General features: G+C 40.6%; 1 protein-coding gene across 2 annotated transcripts in view; it reads left to right on the top strand.

The window, feature by feature from the left end:
* The window catches only part of SVEP1 (sushi, von Willebrand factor type A, EGF and pentraxin domain containing 1), a 121,679-nt gene that overhangs the window by 75,966 nt on the left and 27,599 nt on the right, over positions 1-18,114 (top strand). For both annotated transcript variants that reach the window (XM_086868332.1, XM_023944315.2), the window contains exons 28-37: positions 685-809; positions 4,180-4,303; positions 4,840-5,010; positions 6,846-7,019; positions 9,713-9,832; positions 10,581-10,757; positions 11,524-11,608; positions 11,923-12,114; positions 14,060-14,227; positions 16,120-16,792. In XM_086868332.1, the coding sequence (XP_086724458.1) occupies positions 685-809; positions 4,180-4,303; positions 4,840-5,010; positions 6,846-7,019; positions 9,713-9,832; positions 10,581-10,757; positions 11,524-11,608; positions 11,923-12,114; positions 14,060-14,227; positions 16,120-16,792 (2,009 nt within the window). The remainder of the gene's footprint in view (positions 1-684; positions 810-4,179; positions 4,304-4,839; positions 5,011-6,845; positions 7,020-9,712; positions 9,833-10,580; positions 10,758-11,523; positions 11,609-11,922; positions 12,115-14,059; positions 14,228-16,119; positions 16,793-18,114) is intronic.

Here is an 18,114-nt window from a genome sequence, read left to right as displayed (position 1 = left end):
TATTTCATTAAAATAAAAAATACAGTGTTGAAGCATTTTAGTCCATTATCCTTATGTTTTCCCCTGTCTTTCCCACTTAAATTGGAGTTCTCTCTAGAGATAAGACATGTGGAAGTGTGCGATCTCCATTACTTGTTGACCTTGTCCACATACCCTATGATGCAGAAAATGCATGTTCACGAGTTACTGGTCAAGGAGAATAAACTTAACTTGTGTGCCATGTCTCAGAGCATTGAGTGCCCTCAGTGTGCTTCTGAGGGTATGGGACCATAATTGACCTGTATGACTTTGTAAGCTTTTGTTTAAAGCAGGAAGTGCAGGTTAGTATTGTAAAATATGCTCCACCTGCTCAAAACTGCATTTAACATCTCTGTATGTTATGCTTTAAATATGGACCTACAAGTGATCTCATTGAGCCAGTATCATTCCTGAAGCAGCCATAGATGATTTCTGCTCCCGTATGTATTTGACAGTCACTTCCAAATTGCTATGTTGACCTACCTCAGTCTAACATAACATTCCCAGAGGTTTTGCTGAGAGAGTTTGTTGAAGGTGGCTGGCCTTCACTGCAAAATCCTGGTAACACAGGGCAGCAAAATTTTTGTTTTGCTTAGTTTTTGATCTTCTTATGGGATCCCTGCTCTAAGGCTTTGTTTCTTACTCTTCTTCAAATTCTGAGTTTAGGTGGTGGTGCACTTGTGCTGGGTCAAGAGCAAGATCAAAAAGGAGAAGGATTCAACCCAGCTGAATCTTTTGTGGGCTCCATCAGCCAGCTCAACATTTGGGATCATGTACTTTCTCCACAGCAGGTAAGTCCTTAATGCAGTGTTAGAGCAGAGGGCTCTGAACATAGGATGAACATTTGAGAAGGCATTCTAGGTTAGCATATTGGGTAAACCCCTACTCCCACAGAAGTCAGTGGGGACCAGGTGGAGCTCTGGCTTAGGGTAATAAGCTTAGTGTAGTTAGTAAAGTAGCTTTAAGCAAAACTGGTGAAGTCTGGTGAAATCATCAGTGGGTCACCTTCTATTTTGATTGAGCCTTTCTGTAGTGTGCGGCTTTGAAACAGAAAGGAAATCATGGATTAAAATGAACAGTACTGCTACAAGAGACAGAAATGCAATGAAACAAGCTAAGTGCTTGCTTTACAACACTACTACAGTTTCCTCATTCTGCTGTTAAAACTTCAGAGGGGATACATCAGAATTTCTGTCAGTGCATTAGACACTGAAAAATGTGAGCTATATAGTTTCAGAAAAAGTCTGAAAGGGCTGGATAACTGAATGCTGAGTTAAACCTAATCAGGTACCTAAAATAAAAGCTTGGCAGCACCAAACTTCCATTGAATTAAAAATTAATAAAGATTGAAAGATGTCTGCAAGGACAGTGTTCCATCAACTTTTCTGGGAGACAAGCTTCAGTGCTCAGTTATCCCCAGACTGGAATTTGTTTTTGTGTGCCTAGTTGGGACCCCCCACTTCCATTTATGACTCCTAGTTGTGTCTTCCACCATGTGCTGCTGTACAAGCCTGACTCTGTGTACCTGATCATCTCCCCATACACACAGGGCTGCTGAGAGGTGTCCCCATAGCTGTTTCTGCTCTACACTGAACCAAGCTGTCCTCCCAGGGCAAATCCATCCCATCCCTGAACCTGCTCCAGCTTGTCAATGTCTTTCTTGCTGTGAATAATCTGAAATGGAATGCAGTACTCCAGATGTGATCTAATAAGCACTGAGAAAGAATAATCACTTGGTTTTCTGATGGTAACCCTATTCACACTGCCAAGGATGCTGTTGGTCCTCACTATTTGCTCAGTGCACAGCTGGCCAGTATTCATGTCACTAGCTGCCAGAGTCCCTAAGTTCTTTTCCACAGAGCTGCTCCTGCTCTTGGCTTTCCTCACCTATATTGTCCAGAAGTTTTTTCCTTCTCACTTCTCCTTCTTGATTTTTTGAAGTCTGGGTTGGCCCTTTACTCCAGCCTGTCAAGGTGCCTATGGATGCAATTCTGTCCTTGAGCACACTGACCGGTGATACTATCACCAGCTTGATATTATCTGCAAATGTGATGACCATCACCAAAAGTGCTCCATCACCACTTCCTGCACCTTAATTTTTCAGTCCCGAAGGTCAGAAGTGTTAAACTGTTGGTAACACTTGAACAACAAAGAAAAATGTTTGAAGTTAGAGGTATTTCTCTGGGAGAAAATCTTTGGATTAGAAGGTTTTGCTCTTCTGATTTTTCTTAAAGTTGTGTCACTAATTGGTGGTTTACAGCTGTTTGTTATCCATGATCCAAACAAGAAAAAATAACATGAACAAAAGAAAAAGGTAAAGCAGAACCTTTGCTTCCAGCATCCAAACATCTCCTCTGTTTATTTCTCTGGTTTTTTACTACTTTGCTTCTCTAATAGGTTTAAAACTACCCAACCATCTGCTATTGTTCTTGGCTTTTAGGGTCACCAACTGTTGCACTGCCAAATCAGATCTTCAAGTTTTTCTTCACTAGCAGTTTTGAAGCTGATAAGTGTACATGTGATTTTACAGGGCATACTGGTGAAGTTTTAGGTGCAACTTTCTGAAACTTTATCAGTAGTTGCCCTTCTTTAATGACAGATCTGATTGAATTCCCACTTGCTTCAGATGCAATAGAGTTAGGACAAGGAAGAAAATCCTGCCATTCATTTATAGTATCCATATTATTCATCTGAAAAGACAGATGTGACCCCAGACGGGAAGCTGAGCCAAGTAAGCTTCCTATACAATTTTTACCTCATTCATTTCAGAGATTGGAAGTGCTATTGTAATCCGTTATCATTAGGTTTGTTCTGGCCAGCTGGAACTATTCATTGAGTCTTACCTTTCTATTCTCAGCCATAAAGGAAAGCAGCATGACAGAATATGTTGCCTAGTGAATAAAGGAAAGTGGAATCTAGTCTTTAAGATTTTTCTTTGCATGCTTTAGTGGCTTATTCACTTGCACATTAATTTGATACAGGTAAATTTCCATTCTGGTAGTCTTGTTGTTGAATAGATAGCAACAGAAATATGAGTAGAGAATATGTGGTCCTTTCTGGCCCTCCAGTCTCCATCATATGGCTTGAAAAGGCTGATTCCCAAACTTCTTTTTCCCACACTGGAAATACTTTCATGCAGATTCCTTGCAATTTGTTTGCAGCCTTTGGTCTAAGCAGTTTCCATTGGCACAGACTGCAGAAATGAGAACTTTGAAATGGCCTCAGAATAAACAGAGAACTTCAGTTTCTTCTCCGGCTATACTGGCTCCAGAAAAGTCCAATCTGCCTCTGTGAGTTCAGAGCAGGGACAATATGAGAACAAATCACTCTGAAGTTCATGATGTACCTTTCCTTCCCACAAGGATAGACGCAGTAGAACATTATTCTTGGTAGTTGACTTCACCCACTGTAAACGTGACAGAAGGCAATCACCTATCTGAGCAAACTTTTCTATCAGAGACATATGACCAGATCTTCTCTCAAGATACTAACCTGCTCTTGGTCTAATAGTGTGTTCCTTTGTTCCTCCTGTGCTTAGCTGGCCTATATGGCTCCTGTTTCTATACTCCATTAGTTATGTCCCTGTCCTGCCTAATTTGGCCTTGCCTACAGTGTTTTAGAGATTCTAGTTTATTCAGTTCATAAAGCTTGTGTTCTGGAAACAACTAATTGCCTGGTAGTAATTGCTTCTTTTTGTGTTTCTGTCCCTTATATGTGGTGCAGTGCTAGCTGTTTTCAGAATACAGATCTTTAACATTAAGTTCCTTTTGGCTCCTATTTGACATTTTCTGCAAATAGATAAGTGTTCTCTTCAGGTTGCATCCTCATTACTGTCTTTTTCTGTGACGTAGATGTGTTTTTCTTGTACACTCACAAATGCAATTGTGTCTCAAGAGCTGTGTTCAATACCTTGTTTGTATGTCAAGTTGTCCTTCAGGTAGTGACTCAGCACGAACTGTCCATAGCTAGATGGCTTATAAGAGCAGAATAATAAGTACTTGAGCCAGGAACCTCTTGTGCTAGAAAGGATGAGCATTACTCCCTCAAGGATCATGTACTAGTGTTGCATGCACGCATGAAGGGAATATTTTTTTTTTTTTTTAATATTCTTTTCCTACACTGTCCTTAAACATCACCTAACCAACTGTTTTAAATCTATAGGTAGAATCTCTGGCTACATCCTGTCCAGAAGAACTGCAAAAAGGAAATGTACTAGCCTGGCCAGATTTCCTGCCAGGAGTTGTTGGAAGAGTGAAGATAGATTACAAGAGTATATTTTGTGCTGGTTAGAACTTTACTTCCTAGAACCCATTTTTTTTTCTGAACAATACTGTAAGACTGTTTTATGGAGTCAACTAGCTAGCTTTCAGCCTTTGCTCTACTAACCTTGAATAAATTATTTTGATAATTTGGCAGTTAGAACATGCAGTCCTTCATTCTTCAAATTCCAGGGTTTTGTAACAAAAGTTCATTGAAATCTCTGACAAAAATTTATTGCTTCCTGAATTGAAATGGGAAAAGAGTGAAGATGGTACTGGATCAAAAGAAAAACCCAAAACAAAAATTCTTCTATTCTAAGAATACTTGTATGGTATTCAAATACCTGCTGCCTCCTTGTTTCTTTTTCTGTAGATTCCTTTTCTATTTTTATATGTTGATGATTCTCAAAACCCTTTGGGCCCAAATGGGATGTAGCATGCATAACATTTCTGAAAGCTTTTTCCTGGATAAACTTATATGGGTTCAAACAATCACATAACGAATTTATTCATTTCAGCACATAACTGTACTTCTTACTGTATGCATATATTTTGTCCACAGATTGTCCATCTTTGCAAGGATCCATACCACATCTGCGGGCCTCTTCTGCTGATCTAAAGCCAGGGTCAAAAGTGAGCCTTTCCTGTGACCCAGGATTCCAGATAGTGGGAAACTCTGTTCAACACTGCCTTAACCTGGGACAGTGGACCCGGCCTTTTCCCCGCTGTGAAAGTGAGTTGTCTCAGTGGGCTGACAGGATTAGGAAACCCAAGTGTTTATTGGGATCCTATCACATCCTATCCTATCCTATTCATGGCCTGGGGTTTTTTTTTGCAACTCTCATTCACTTTAATCCATCCATGTTACAGCACCATGTTACATACATGCTTACAACTAAATTCATTTTTTTCTGAGCAGAAACTGTATCATGATCAGGTTATTACCTGTTTTTCAGTCAGTTTCTAACACCCATGGGTGTTAGAGAAATTGGTCCATTTGGATCAGCAATCTGGTACTTTCCTCCCCAGTGGCATCAGGAGTGTGGAAGATGCACTGGAAATGCTAGAATATCTCTGTGATTTTTAGATGTCACTGAGAATGTCTGGTTTGAAGTAGAAGCCTAGACTTGAGTAAGTTATGAACTAATTTCTTTAAAGGAAGCAGATATTTCTGTTAGGACTTGGAAGTGCTCCAAGACTTACAGGATTTCTTCAAAGACTCTGAGCTGTATGCATTCAGGCTGCCAAGTTTCTTTTGGTTCTATGATTCCTGCTCCTGCTTTCTCCTTTCCTTTGGTCCTCCTCTGTTGTGACTGCACATACGACAGCAGTTGCTTGTGTTGGAGCTGATTACATTTTTCATTTCTGCAGAATAGTAAATTAGGTCCAGAAGTAGATATTGCACAATCCTAGAATTTATATGTAGTTTGGAGAAGATAATCTAATTTGTTATAAATACCTTTTAAATAGTTTTATCTAGATTTTAATGCCTTACTCTTCATTCAGTTGTTTGTAGCAAAAGTCCATCTCATCTTCTGTGTACAGAACAACATGTCCATGAGGATTTACCCAAAAGCAAGTCCTGCTGGGCAGAAGGAAAGTTCACTGGCAGAGACAGCTTTGCAATTTCTTGGTGTGTGATCACTAACAAACCACCAGAATTCTATTAGTAATCACTGTCTTCACCCACCAGGATCCTTTTCCTCTTCCTGGTGCTAAATACCCCCAAAGCCACAGATGCCTGAGAGCTTGTCTTCATTACATTCTCTCCAGCTCTGTTCCTTTACAGCGAGTACTTGGCTTCCTTTACTACAGGCTTTAAATTCTTGTCGTGCGATCCTTGCACACAGCTAGGGGACCGGGACTTGCTATAACCCATGTAAGCTACAGAGGTGAGCTGTGTAGCTGTTGGAATAAGTTCAAGTCTTTTTGATTGAGGTAGAGATGCACAGAAGCAACTCTGTTAGAATAAATAAAAACCCCTGGTAGGCGGGTACAGGGATGCCTTCTGCTGGCACAACTGGGATCAGATGGGTTTATTTATTGTAGTCAATCTAAGACGCCCAGGGTTGTATGTGAGGTCAGTTCCAATCTCTGCATCTTTCATGCACTCCCTTGTCTCAGGCCTGTACTGTAACTCTTACCAGTCTCTGTTGGCTACTTTTGCAGTGTTAAACAATACTGAGCTTGCTTTTCAGCAAAGGGAATTAACAACCTCCAGCAAGGCAAACTTTATAATTCAGCAAGGATCATTTCTTATCAGAGTGTTCTGTGACTGAAGGGCATTTACTCAGATCTCAGCCACAGATGTCTCCTCCAGAGCTAGCAAAATTTTCTTAGCAGAAGCTGGAGAGTCCTGCTTAGAGTGTTATTGAGAAATATCCAGAAAACAAGACCCTCCGCTAGACCCAGAATTGATTAGCTACTTCAGAAATGGACTGGGGCCTCTTGCTAATGGGATTGTGTACAGCTACAGAGACAAAATATGCCGTAGTGGCTCTCATGTGGAATTATTCTGAAGATGTTTACTCTGCTAATGCCTGTGCCCTCTTTTCACCCATGTTGCAGGAATCAGCTGTGGAGTGCCTCCAACTTTAGAAAATGGATTTTATTCAGCTGAGGACTTTTTTGCTGGCAGTACTGTTACCTATCACTGTAACAGTGGCTACTATTTGTTGGGTGACTCCAGGATGCTCTGCCTGGACAATGGAAGCTGGAACAGCATTTCCCCATCTTGCCTTGGTAAGATGTGCCATAGACTGCATGCACTGACAATCTTACACTTCTCCTGTGCCCTTAGGTTTGAGTGGACATTCACTCTGAAACTGTGGGTGCTAACCACAGTCCCAGAGTCATAATCCAAAATATTCACTTTTCTGAAATGCCATGGGTAAAAATTCCACAGGCAGGCCAGAACACAAAAAAAAAAAGGACACCTAATCCCTAACACCATAGTCAGCCTTATGTGAAACAAAAAAAATACATTCTGACACCTTTTTCTGTCCACCCTTTTGTATGCCCCACATCCTGCATTTATCAAACATATATAAAATTATATGTTTGCATCCCTCTCCCAGCCTTTCTCCTTCCATGTCCTGCAATCCTTGCATTCTGTGCTTTTGACCTGTGCATTTAGTTGTTCTACAGCATGCTGTCAGTGTCCAATGCTCTCCAACAACATTATTTTAGATATTTCACACATAGACATTGTAGCCACATTTACTCACTCGAAGACAGTAGAGGCTGCACAGGATTTCTGATCCAGCAGAGTGATACAATATGTACTGCATAGCACAATAGAAACAAATTCAAGTTACTTAACAAAAAACAGCAATTTTAATACACAGTTTAGGCACAATTCCAGTGTGTTTCCCATTATCAAACTCTATAATATGTTCACCATCGTGGCCTTGCACATCCCCAGTAGCTGGGAGTGAATGTGTGGGTTCAGGGCAGCTCAAGCCCATTGGTAGTTGTCGGGCATTTATACCTCATGTTAACCACGTATTCATTTCCACTCCTCCATGCTGGTCTGGCTAACTCAGGAACACATTCACACTCTTAAATGAACTCAAGAAGAAGCATTTACACTGCCAGTTGATCCACTCAACTGTTAATTGATGTCTACCTAAAAGAAAGGCCACCTTACTGTCTCCTTAGTCCCTAAGCTTAATGGGCAGATCACCTCTGCCAGTGTTCTCTGAGCCTTTTTTCCATTGTGGGAGTTTTTTGGTGAGTCACACACGGCTCCCAGCAAGCAGCTGCACCATTGAGAGGGCTGGGAGTGCCCTTATGGACACAGTCCATACAGGTGCTGCACTGTAACTTACTTGCTGCTCACCTGGGTCTGATGTGCCAGGTGCAGTGGCACGAGCTGAAAGGTGTGTCAGGCTGGCTTTGTACTGTGTACAGAGGACTAGGTGCCACTGTTCTTGCAGGGCTATGTCTCCAGCTGGAGATTCCCTGCTCGAATCTGCTACCTGGCTGTACTTGGATCTCTGCATCCGGTTGTACGGGATCTTAGCCGTTCCTCAAATGTGAGTTGCACAGTAAAAAACTGGCAAGATTTGCATTTGATTTGACTCCTAACTCTTTGTAGGTATAGCACATAATTTTTTTTCAGTCAAGACAAGCAAAAGAAAAGCCAAAAGTCATTTAGTTCTCTCAAAATTCACTTTGGAATAGGATCCATCCGGTTTCATGTGATCCTGTCCAGCAGCACTCCTTCAGAATCTACAGACATCAGCACCGGTGCTTCAAGGCTGTCCAAATAGTTCAATTTCTATGCAGTAGGAGTCACAATGTTCAGAAGGAAAAAGCCTGTGCTCCACCTTCCAGCTTGGCTTGTCTCTCATAAGGCAGAGTGATGGGAAAATTAAAACAATTGGCACCCTGACCCACTATTTACCTTTCTGACTCATGCTTCAGGGAGGTGCTAACAAAACCAGGTACACCTATGCCCTGAAGCATTCCTTTTGTTCTCTTAGGGTCTGATTCACAGTGTATTCCCACCCCATTGGAACTCCCTTGCCTAACAGGACATTACAGAAGAAGCAGTCATTCCAGTTCTGCTGTGGTAGCACTTTGCATTCTCCTGGTACTTGAGTAACTGGCAACTGTTTTGGCATTGATGCGCAGCTGTCATGCTGCATATCAGAAATAAACTCCTTTTCTTTTCAATGTGTTGTGGTCTTTTCATGCTGATCAGACTCACTCAGCAGTGAAAAGTAAACCCTCCAATTCTGTAAAATGTCCTGCTTTTTTAACCACCGCTTTTTTACTGGAAATGGGCAAAGAACTCAAAGTGTGTGTCTGCATGATATACCTAGATCAACAAGTGTCCTGTAGCAGGGCATGTAAATAGTTAATTATAATTATTAATATACTTTGAATTAATTATAACTTTTCTGGCAACTGCAGGGTATTCTTGGGCCTATAATTCTCTTCATCAAAGACGGGGTTCTAATATTTTCAGGGTATTTGCCTTCTTGACTGTTTTCATGTCTTATAAGTAGAAAGGTTGAGATATAGAGGATTTCCCAACAAGAGTTTAATGCAAAAATCCTTCCTCAGAGTGTCTGCCCAGTAGTAACAATAATTAAAATATGTGTTTTGCAGTTTGGAAACCAGATACTTTTATGTGGAAGTAGTTTCTGAAAGTTAATAATATTTATCTCTGGTTTTCTCAGGTTGTGCAATACTGTCGAGTAAATTATAATTAAAATTAAAATAAAACTTTATAGTGAGTTATAAATATTTGTTTAAATATTAGGTATTTTTACCAATGGATCAAAAATGTGATTGCAGTAAGGGATTTTTAATTATGTTAGTTAAAGTAATTCCTCTTGACAGTAAGACAGAAACTCAAAGCAAATGCTTGCTACAAATAACACAGTAGAGACATGGGTTTTGTGGGTTTGTTTTGTGTTTTGCAGATGTTGATGAATGCGCAGTTGGATCAGACTGTGATGAGCACGCATCTTGTCACAACACAAATGGATCTTATGTTTGCACTTGCATCCCTCCTTACACAGGAGATGGTAAAAAATGTGCAGGTATGGGAAAAAAAACATCTGGCTAGCCTTTCCAGGATCCTTTATAGGCCAGTATCCTGCCTTCCAGTTGCCAGACAGTAATTGATATCTAGGACAGGCGTGCTTTCATCTCCAGGTCAGCTTAGTCTGGATGAGGCTGTGATAAAGTGTCTCCTTTGGTGTCTTGAAAACTCACCTCTCCATATGGGTACAGCTGTCATTGGGATGCTGCTCCAAGATATACACACATGCAAAAACCTAATTGCACATGGAGCACGAGACCTGAGAAGGTCAGTGTTTCATTTCTCAGAGCAGAGCTGTGAAGTGAGGAAATATTTTAAAATAGGCTTCTTAGTGGGGCTAGAGCTGCCTGTGGAAACATTAAACAAGGTAACTTTGGATGAAGATGACAAGACAGTGGCATAGGTTGGGATAAATAGTAGCTGGGCTGTTTTCTTGTTCAGGGATGGACATGCTGGAATGAGCTTTCCCTCACAGGGGGAGAAATGACTGTAAGATGTGTTTGCTTCTGACAATGAATGTAAACTCAGTTACAGAGGGCTCTTCCATGTCAAGATTAGCTTACTTGCATGAGTCTTCAATGTCTGTCACTTACATATAAAACAGAAAAGGCTGTAAACTACTTATGAGTGTTTTCCATGTGCTTTGCCTTCCTACTTTCAGCAAGCTTCCAAGGACATCTCCTGCAACTTTTTCATAAAACCTGACACTTAATTATATTATTCGTAGTTTCCCTCTTCCTCCTCAGAACCCGTGAAATGCCATAATCCGGGAAATCCAGAGCATGGCCATTTATATGGGGATACTTACAGTGTTGGCAGTCAAGTAACATTTTCCTGCGAAGAAGGGTTCCAGCTGACAGGAGAAATGAAACTTACTTGCATGGAGTCCGGAGAGTGGAGCCACCCAATACCCCACTGTGAAGGTGTGGTTCCTGGGGAGAATGCATGCTGAAATGTGACTTTAACATTAGAGAGGTGGAAGGGGCAAAGTAAAAGTGAAGAGCCTTTAGAGACCATGGCAGCTTATGAAACCCTGTCCTAGCAGATCTGGATCTCAGTGTTGAAGTCTATGTTTTCTTAAGACGTAAGCACAGTTGTCATATTTGCAGTGGTACTCTCTTACACAGATTATCCAGTGCGTCAGAGGTATTGACTCAGGCTAATGCAAGCACTAGAAGTGTTCTTCTAATTCTTCTCCACCCAGCCTTCCATTTTCAAGGAATTAATGACTTAAAGATCATTGGCTGTGTCTCAGTGGATAAAAAGCAACCAGAAAGGACAGGCTGATGCACGTACACATAGTCATGATATAATAGCAGAAATTGTTCCTTTAGAAAACATTTTAGAACAAATGAGGTGAAGCAATAGGTGAAGTGAAGAGTTGACAAAGATTGTCTGAGGAAAAAAACAATTACTTTGACCACAGAGAGAGGTAGATACAGAGTCCTCTTGATAGAATGTGGTTTGTAGAGTGGTTATAACTACCTACTTCCAATTAGTTCAGTTTCTCAGTAAGGTGAATTCAGATAAAGAGTTCTAAATGTCATTTACAGATTAGTCAATAACTCATTGTTACATAGGGCTTTATACTTCTTCAAATCTTTTCAGAGAAAACAAAGCAAATCCTAATTTTCTGTTCATTTTTGTTTGTGTTATATCAACCTCTCTTGTATTCCTGTCTTTTTAAAGCTATATCCTGTGGTGCTCCAGTTATTCCAGAGAACAGTGCCATTTTTGGCTCAAATTTTACATACCATAATAAGGTGGTGTACAGGTAGGAATTCAGTATGTTTGAAGTGCTGTATTAATAACTGATTGACAATCTGGCCGCAAATAAGAGTATGGCTGAATTGAGAGATTGGTTGAAATGAAGGAGAGGAGCAAGATGGGATTAAAATAATGGAAAGACATTTGGTTATAGAGTGGCTGTTAAATAGCAGAGCTGAATGTTTTCTCCAGTACTATTTCACTATTCCCCAAAAACAAAGATGGTTTATGCAGGTGTGGATGATGAGAAAAAAGGGATGGCTGATTATGTTGTGTGTGAAGGGCTCTGTGTTTGACAGCACTTCTTTTCTTCTAATGCAGATGCAATGATGGATACAACTTAGTGGGTGAAAAGGAAATTCTGTGCCTTGCTAGTGGCATTTGGAATCATGGTCCTCCCTCCTGTGAAATGGTGACGTGCCCTAGTCCACAGGATATCAGCAATGGAAAATACACACTCAGTGGCACAGCCTACCTTTCTTCTGTATCATACAGCTGTGACAATGGATATAGGTAAATGCCAAATGCAGGTGGCAAGCTTGTCAGGTCTGACTTATATCTGACAGAGACAAAGCTGGGATCATTGCTCAGAATGATAAAATACTAAAACAGAATTGCTTAAAAAAGAGTTCTTTACACCTTGAGGGTACTTTCTGTATTTTATCCTGAACTGGAGCTATTCAGAAAATTTCTGAATAATAATAATATTTTTTTTCTGAGAAAAAAATCACTCAGGATTTGCTATATATGTATGTAATGATTTCATTTTACCATCAAACTTATAAAAATATTTTGAATATTCAGAAAAATAGTTTTCATTATTTCTGAAAGTTCTCATTTGTCTTTAAAGATCATTATACCTCTACAACTGCAGTTCATGTTGTTTTTGCTATTACTTTACAGCACCTTTTGTGAAGGAACTTACTGGAAGTTAATAATTTACTCCTTGAACTCTTTGTACTAGTAATTTACTCTAAAGCTTTGTTCTGTTTGACATTTGTAAGCAATTATGCTGCAAACACATTTTTAACATGCTGCTATTAAAAATTAACACATTAATGCCATATCCAAGGATGTAGCTGTACATGAAGGTTTCTGCCTCCCTGATATCTGTTTGCACCTCTAGCAGATATACTCTGACATAAGTGATCCCATATGTACCTGTTTAGGGATGATTTTTTTCTACATTTTCCTGCTGCAATCATTTCCTTGTCCAGATGCAGGCAGGTGGGTGAGGTATGTTCATGTGTTGAATGTTTTAATTATGTTACTACAGATGGACACCTCAGCTGCAGTTCAGTGTTAAGTCATAGATTCACACTGTGGGCTTATCTGTACCCCACTAAACCAGGCAGTGCTTTTACCAATATCTATGAGTTTTTTGACTGTGGACTTTTGGACATGTAGGCAGCAAATACCACATCAGTTCTGACTCTTTGTCTTTACCTGCCTACCATAGCTTGGTGAGTGATATCCTCTCTCCTGTGGTTACCACTCCAGAGGAAGCCCCCTCAAAGTGTCCATCTTATGCTTTATTCCTGGACCCAGTCTCCTCCTTCAAGCACTTCTTAGGTGTTTTTAAGTCTTAGACATATTGCCACAGGTAGGCAAAGCCCTACTTCCCTGACAAGGCCCTGTGCCAAATTTGTAAAAGCATTACAGGTTAGTGTTCTTTTCCATTAACTTATTTCAGTCAGCTAAACATGGGGGTCTAATACCATTTGAGCCCAAATTGTAGGGAATCAGACACTCCTGTGTAGGGCTCTCAGATACAATGTAAGCCCTACAGGAACCCACAGACAGCTGAGGCAGCAGCTGGAGACAAGGGGTTTCACCCAGAGCATCTCAGGGAGGTGTTGCACACTCTGTTCAGACATCCAAGTCACACCCTCTGAACAAATCTTGTTTTCTCAGCTATGTAAACTGAAAAATACCATTGACTTCAAATGTGTGTGGCCATTCACTCACGCAAAATCCTTTACCTCCTGGAGGAACTGAATGCCTTTTTGTGAGCAACTTGAACTAGACCATTTCCTTCAGTGTCCTGGGTGAAGATAGTCCTTGAGTGAATCAGGTCTCAGGCAGAGGCTAGTTGCAAGTCCCAAGACTGGCATGTTGTTGATGGCTTACAAGTTAATCTTTAAGCTTAAACAAATATTTATTTCTTTTGTGCCCAAAGATAGGCTAAGCTACAGCAGAAATTGTGTGTGTCTGTGCAGAGCATTAAGGCTCCACATGAAATCCACCAGTTTGCTCATCAAAGTGATGTGAAGACCAGCTTTTTTTTGATAGCATCAGAGTATTTTTCCACGAACAAAGGGTGAGATTCTGGCCTCTACTGAAGTCGGTGAGAAAGACTCCTTAGCTTCACTGGGGCCAGAAAGCAAAGCAGCTCTTTTACTCTCCATCCTTCACCAGGAATGAAATGGCAGCCTTAATAATGATCTTTGTGTCTCAGCCTTCAGGGACCTTCTGTACTCATCTGTGCATCTTCAGGGAACTGGAACAGCACACCACCAGCTTGCAACGTTGTGTCTTGTGGATCCCCTCCTGCCATCAAAGATGCAGTCATCAGTGGAGATAACTTTACTTTTGGAAACACAGTCTCTTACACGTGTAAGGAAGGGTATGTAGACTAGCACTACTGGATTAACATTCAGGTTGAGTAAAGCTGGTGCACTGTTTCACAAGTCCTTTGTAACTGCACACTAATTCATTTTCACTACTTCTGTCTTAACTTTTTGGAAGTTAAATGCAATGGAGATTTTTTTGTGGGTTGTCAGGTTAGTATGAGACACAAATATTTCTTGAAGTAGTTTCAGGGGAACTGAACATACTCAGGAAGAGGAGAATAGAGAGGAATCAGAGGGAATGGTAGCACAATTCAATAGGAAACCCTTTTCCTTGGAGTTACTACAGAGCTAGTACTTCTGTGTTAAATTCAAGGCTCTGATCATAGAAAATTCTTTATGGCTCATTAGGATATAAGAATGCTCTTGGTGCAGTTTAACAACTGTCTGTTATGGTGTTCTAAATTCTATTTCCTTAAAAGTAAGACTCTTTGTTAATTGACATGTATTATTTTAAATTTCTTCTTATCTACTCTGTGTAGAAAATATTTCAGACTATTTCATCAAAGAGGAGGCTCAGTTTTGATGATATCAAGCATGAAAGTATAATGCTGGACTCTGATCCTGCAAGAACCTTTCTGCATGGTAATCTTTACAGCCTGTGAGCGGTTCCATAAAATTTATTGGAACTGTTCTGTCTAAAAGGCAGAGTGGGTAGGCAGAGCTATTGCCAGCTTAGGTCAAAAGTGGCTGGAGGATTTTCTGCATTTTCTTGGTGTGAAAAGGTAAATTGACAAGATGGTGTTTTTCTTATAAATTGGGTTTGCAATATTATTTGAAATATAATTGAAGCAAAGCATCCTTATTATGTTTTCTAGATGGTATTATGATTTTTAAAAGTTGTTTCTCCTTCCTGTGTGAGCATTTTGGATAAGATAGGATAGCAACATTTAACTGTCTGTGACAGTGTATCATGTTAAACATGGGCACGTAGTAGGCTCTTTTTCTGGGGTCCAGTCTGAGGCCTTGAAAACAAATCCTGCAAACAAAGACAAAGCAGTTTTACAGATGTTGCTTCAAAATCTGCACAGCCTGCAGTTAGAAAGTCACTGAGGTCTTTGCAGTAGTTACTGCTTCTTTGCTTTTTGTGAGAGCTCACCACAGAGGAAAAAATTAAGAAAACAGTCAAAAGTACTGTGAATAGACTATTGCCTGTTGCATATTTAAGCAGCAGGGGTTTAAAGTGGGAGGATGAGCTGCATGGATTAATGCCTGACCATGCATCCCAGAGACAGACTGGAGAACTACAGCTACACTGACAGCATTCATGTGGTAGAATTTTATTGTAAACCTTCTCACTGGGTTTTTTCCAGGCAACATTAATTTTTTTATTTGCTTTCTAATATTTTTTAACAGTGAGTTTTTAGGAAGAAGTTATTTTAAAATTGCTATATGCATTATTGGTAAGAGCATCTCTGGGTAACTCAGAGGTTTCAGTTTGCTTGCAAGTGTGAAAATAGATTGATAGGGCTAATACAGAAACACAAAAGGCCTTTCTGGGCTTTTCATCTCTTTCTTTTCCTATCAGTTTTGCTAAACAGGAATAGTTTCTGAGTGGGATCATTTCCTTGATGATTGCATGGACCATCATAGTACAATACTAGGTTTGTTGTAGTAGTTTGAGCCAAAATGGAAGTTCAGAAATGGTTATTGGACGGACAGAGAGGCAATATGCACAAGGTGCGCTAGGATGCCCACCATTGTGATACCTCACCATATAGGCTTTAAGATTTTCCTTTTGAAGTTGATCATAGTTTTTTTTTTTAAAGGATCCTGTTCTTCTGGAGTTCTAGCAAACAGGCTCATACTGCAAGGGCTTCAGTAAACCTTAGATAGAGTTTGACAGTGCTTGTCTTTTTGACTTTCTATCTGGTTTCCTTATCCACAGTTACACATTAGTTGGCCCTGAAACCATAGAGTGCTTAGCCAGCGGCAAGTGGAGTGTGAGCCACCAGCAGTGCCTGGCAGTGTCCTGTGATGAGCCACCCCATGTGGAAAATGCATCACCAGAGAGTGGCCACCGCCTCTTTGGTGATATAGCTTATTACTTCTGCTTGGATGGTTACAGCCTGGCTGATAACTCTCAGCTGCTTTGCAATGCAGAAGGGAAGTGGGTGCCTCCAGAGGGCAGGGACATGCCCCACTGCATAGCTGATTTCTGTGAAAAGCCATCCACAGTCTCATACAGCATCCTGGAGTCCATTAGTAAAGCCAAGTTTGCAGCTGGCTCTGTCGTGAGCTTCAAGTGCATGGAAGGCTTTGTTCTGAACACTTCGGCCAAGATCGAATGCCTTCGAGGGGGCCAGTGGAATCCTTCTCCTCTGAGCATCCAGTGCATCCCTGTTCGCTGCGGAGAGCCTCCCCACATTAGCAATGGCTATGCCAGTGGGTCCAACTACAGCTTTGGAGCAGTGGTGGCTTACAGCTGCAACAAGGGCTTCTACATCAAGGGAGAGAAGAAGCGGACCTGTGAGGCCACTGGCAACTGGAGTGGCAGTCTGCCCACATGCCACCCAGTGTCCTGTGGAGAACCACCGCAGCTTGAGAATGGCTTTATTAAGGTACAGAATGAGTTTTCTCTCTGCCTGGTACCCTGGCAAATTCAGTATATCTTCACAACTGTTGCTGTGAGGGTTTTCTTTCTTCTGTTTTGCTCTTCTGTTAAAATTGAGGAAGTACATGATTGGATAGAATAAGGAAAGGGAAAAGTGGGAGGATTTCCAGCAGAATCGTATCTGAATAGCATTAATATTTCCATGGGATTTCCTATCATAAAGTGGGTTATCAGTTAGGAGATGCAAGATGCCATATGACCTTCAATTGATTTCTTTAATATCTTCTTTTGTTTGGTTCTTGGGTAGCTTTCTGTGCCTTCTGGAGATGTTTGAACTACTGATTCACCGTCAGTTCACAAGCCTTGCTTTTCTCACTGCTATGAAAAAAAATCTGATATGCAATAGATAAATCACCTTGGGATAATTTTTCTTCGTTTGATGTTTTGGAAGCAAACATCCCTATACTGAAATCAGAATTTGCCTTTTCTTATCAAATTAAATTGCAACAATGTGTTTTGTTTTGGTGCACAAGGATAATACTGTGGTAAGGAGGAGCAAGAACACTATTATAAAAATTTTACATTGAATTTTCAAAGCATTTTTCTTCTGAACATCCCTCTTCCTTCCTTAAATCCAGGGATTTAAGATAGCAGAGATATCAGATACCAGGAAATCTGCATTTTCTAAATTTGGAGGGTGGAGGTTGACATTCCAGTTCCTACATGGGTTTCCTGCAGTAATAGTAACAATTTCTGTTCAGAATCCCAACCAGATGCATCTTCTAATTAATGCATATCACTCTGTTTTGTCTTTCTTAGGTAGGGTCACTCCTATATTGCTCATATATTGCTTACAGTTGGAGAATTTTTTTAATACCTCAGTCAAAGACCAGACTGCAACTTTGAGATGCTCCCCAGCTGCCTGCTCAAGGCCCTGCCACTGCGTATGTGGCATTTTTAAATGTCTCCTAGTAGCAGTAGATTTGAGGGCTCCAACCTTAGATATACCTAGAAGCTAAAGAGTTGTGACAACAATAGGTCATTTGATGTCAGCTTCCATGTCTTTTCCATCTTCCTTTCCTTCTGTTTTGGTCTCATGGGTCAGGAAGGGAGAAAGCAGAGGAATTCTTTTCTAGCTTTTACCTTTTAAGCCTTGAATTTTCTATTTTCTTTCAGAAGTGATCTCTGATTTCCTGAAAACAGAGTGCATCATTTGAGCCAAGATACTTTGTGCCAGTTACTTGCCATCATCCCTGACAGGGATTCAGCTAGAAGCCAGACCAGGAGAACACAAGAAATTAAATCGGTCTCCAATTGCCCAAATCATGC

The sequence above is a fragment of the Cyanistes caeruleus genome, chromosome Z, assembly GCF_971803275.1.
Source record: "Cyanistes caeruleus chromosome Z, bCyaCae1.hap1.1, whole genome shotgun sequence".
Classification (NCBI taxonomy): Eukaryota; Metazoa; Chordata; class Aves; order Passeriformes; family Paridae; genus Cyanistes; species Cyanistes caeruleus.
This window is presented reverse-complemented; position numbering and strand designations above follow the sequence as displayed.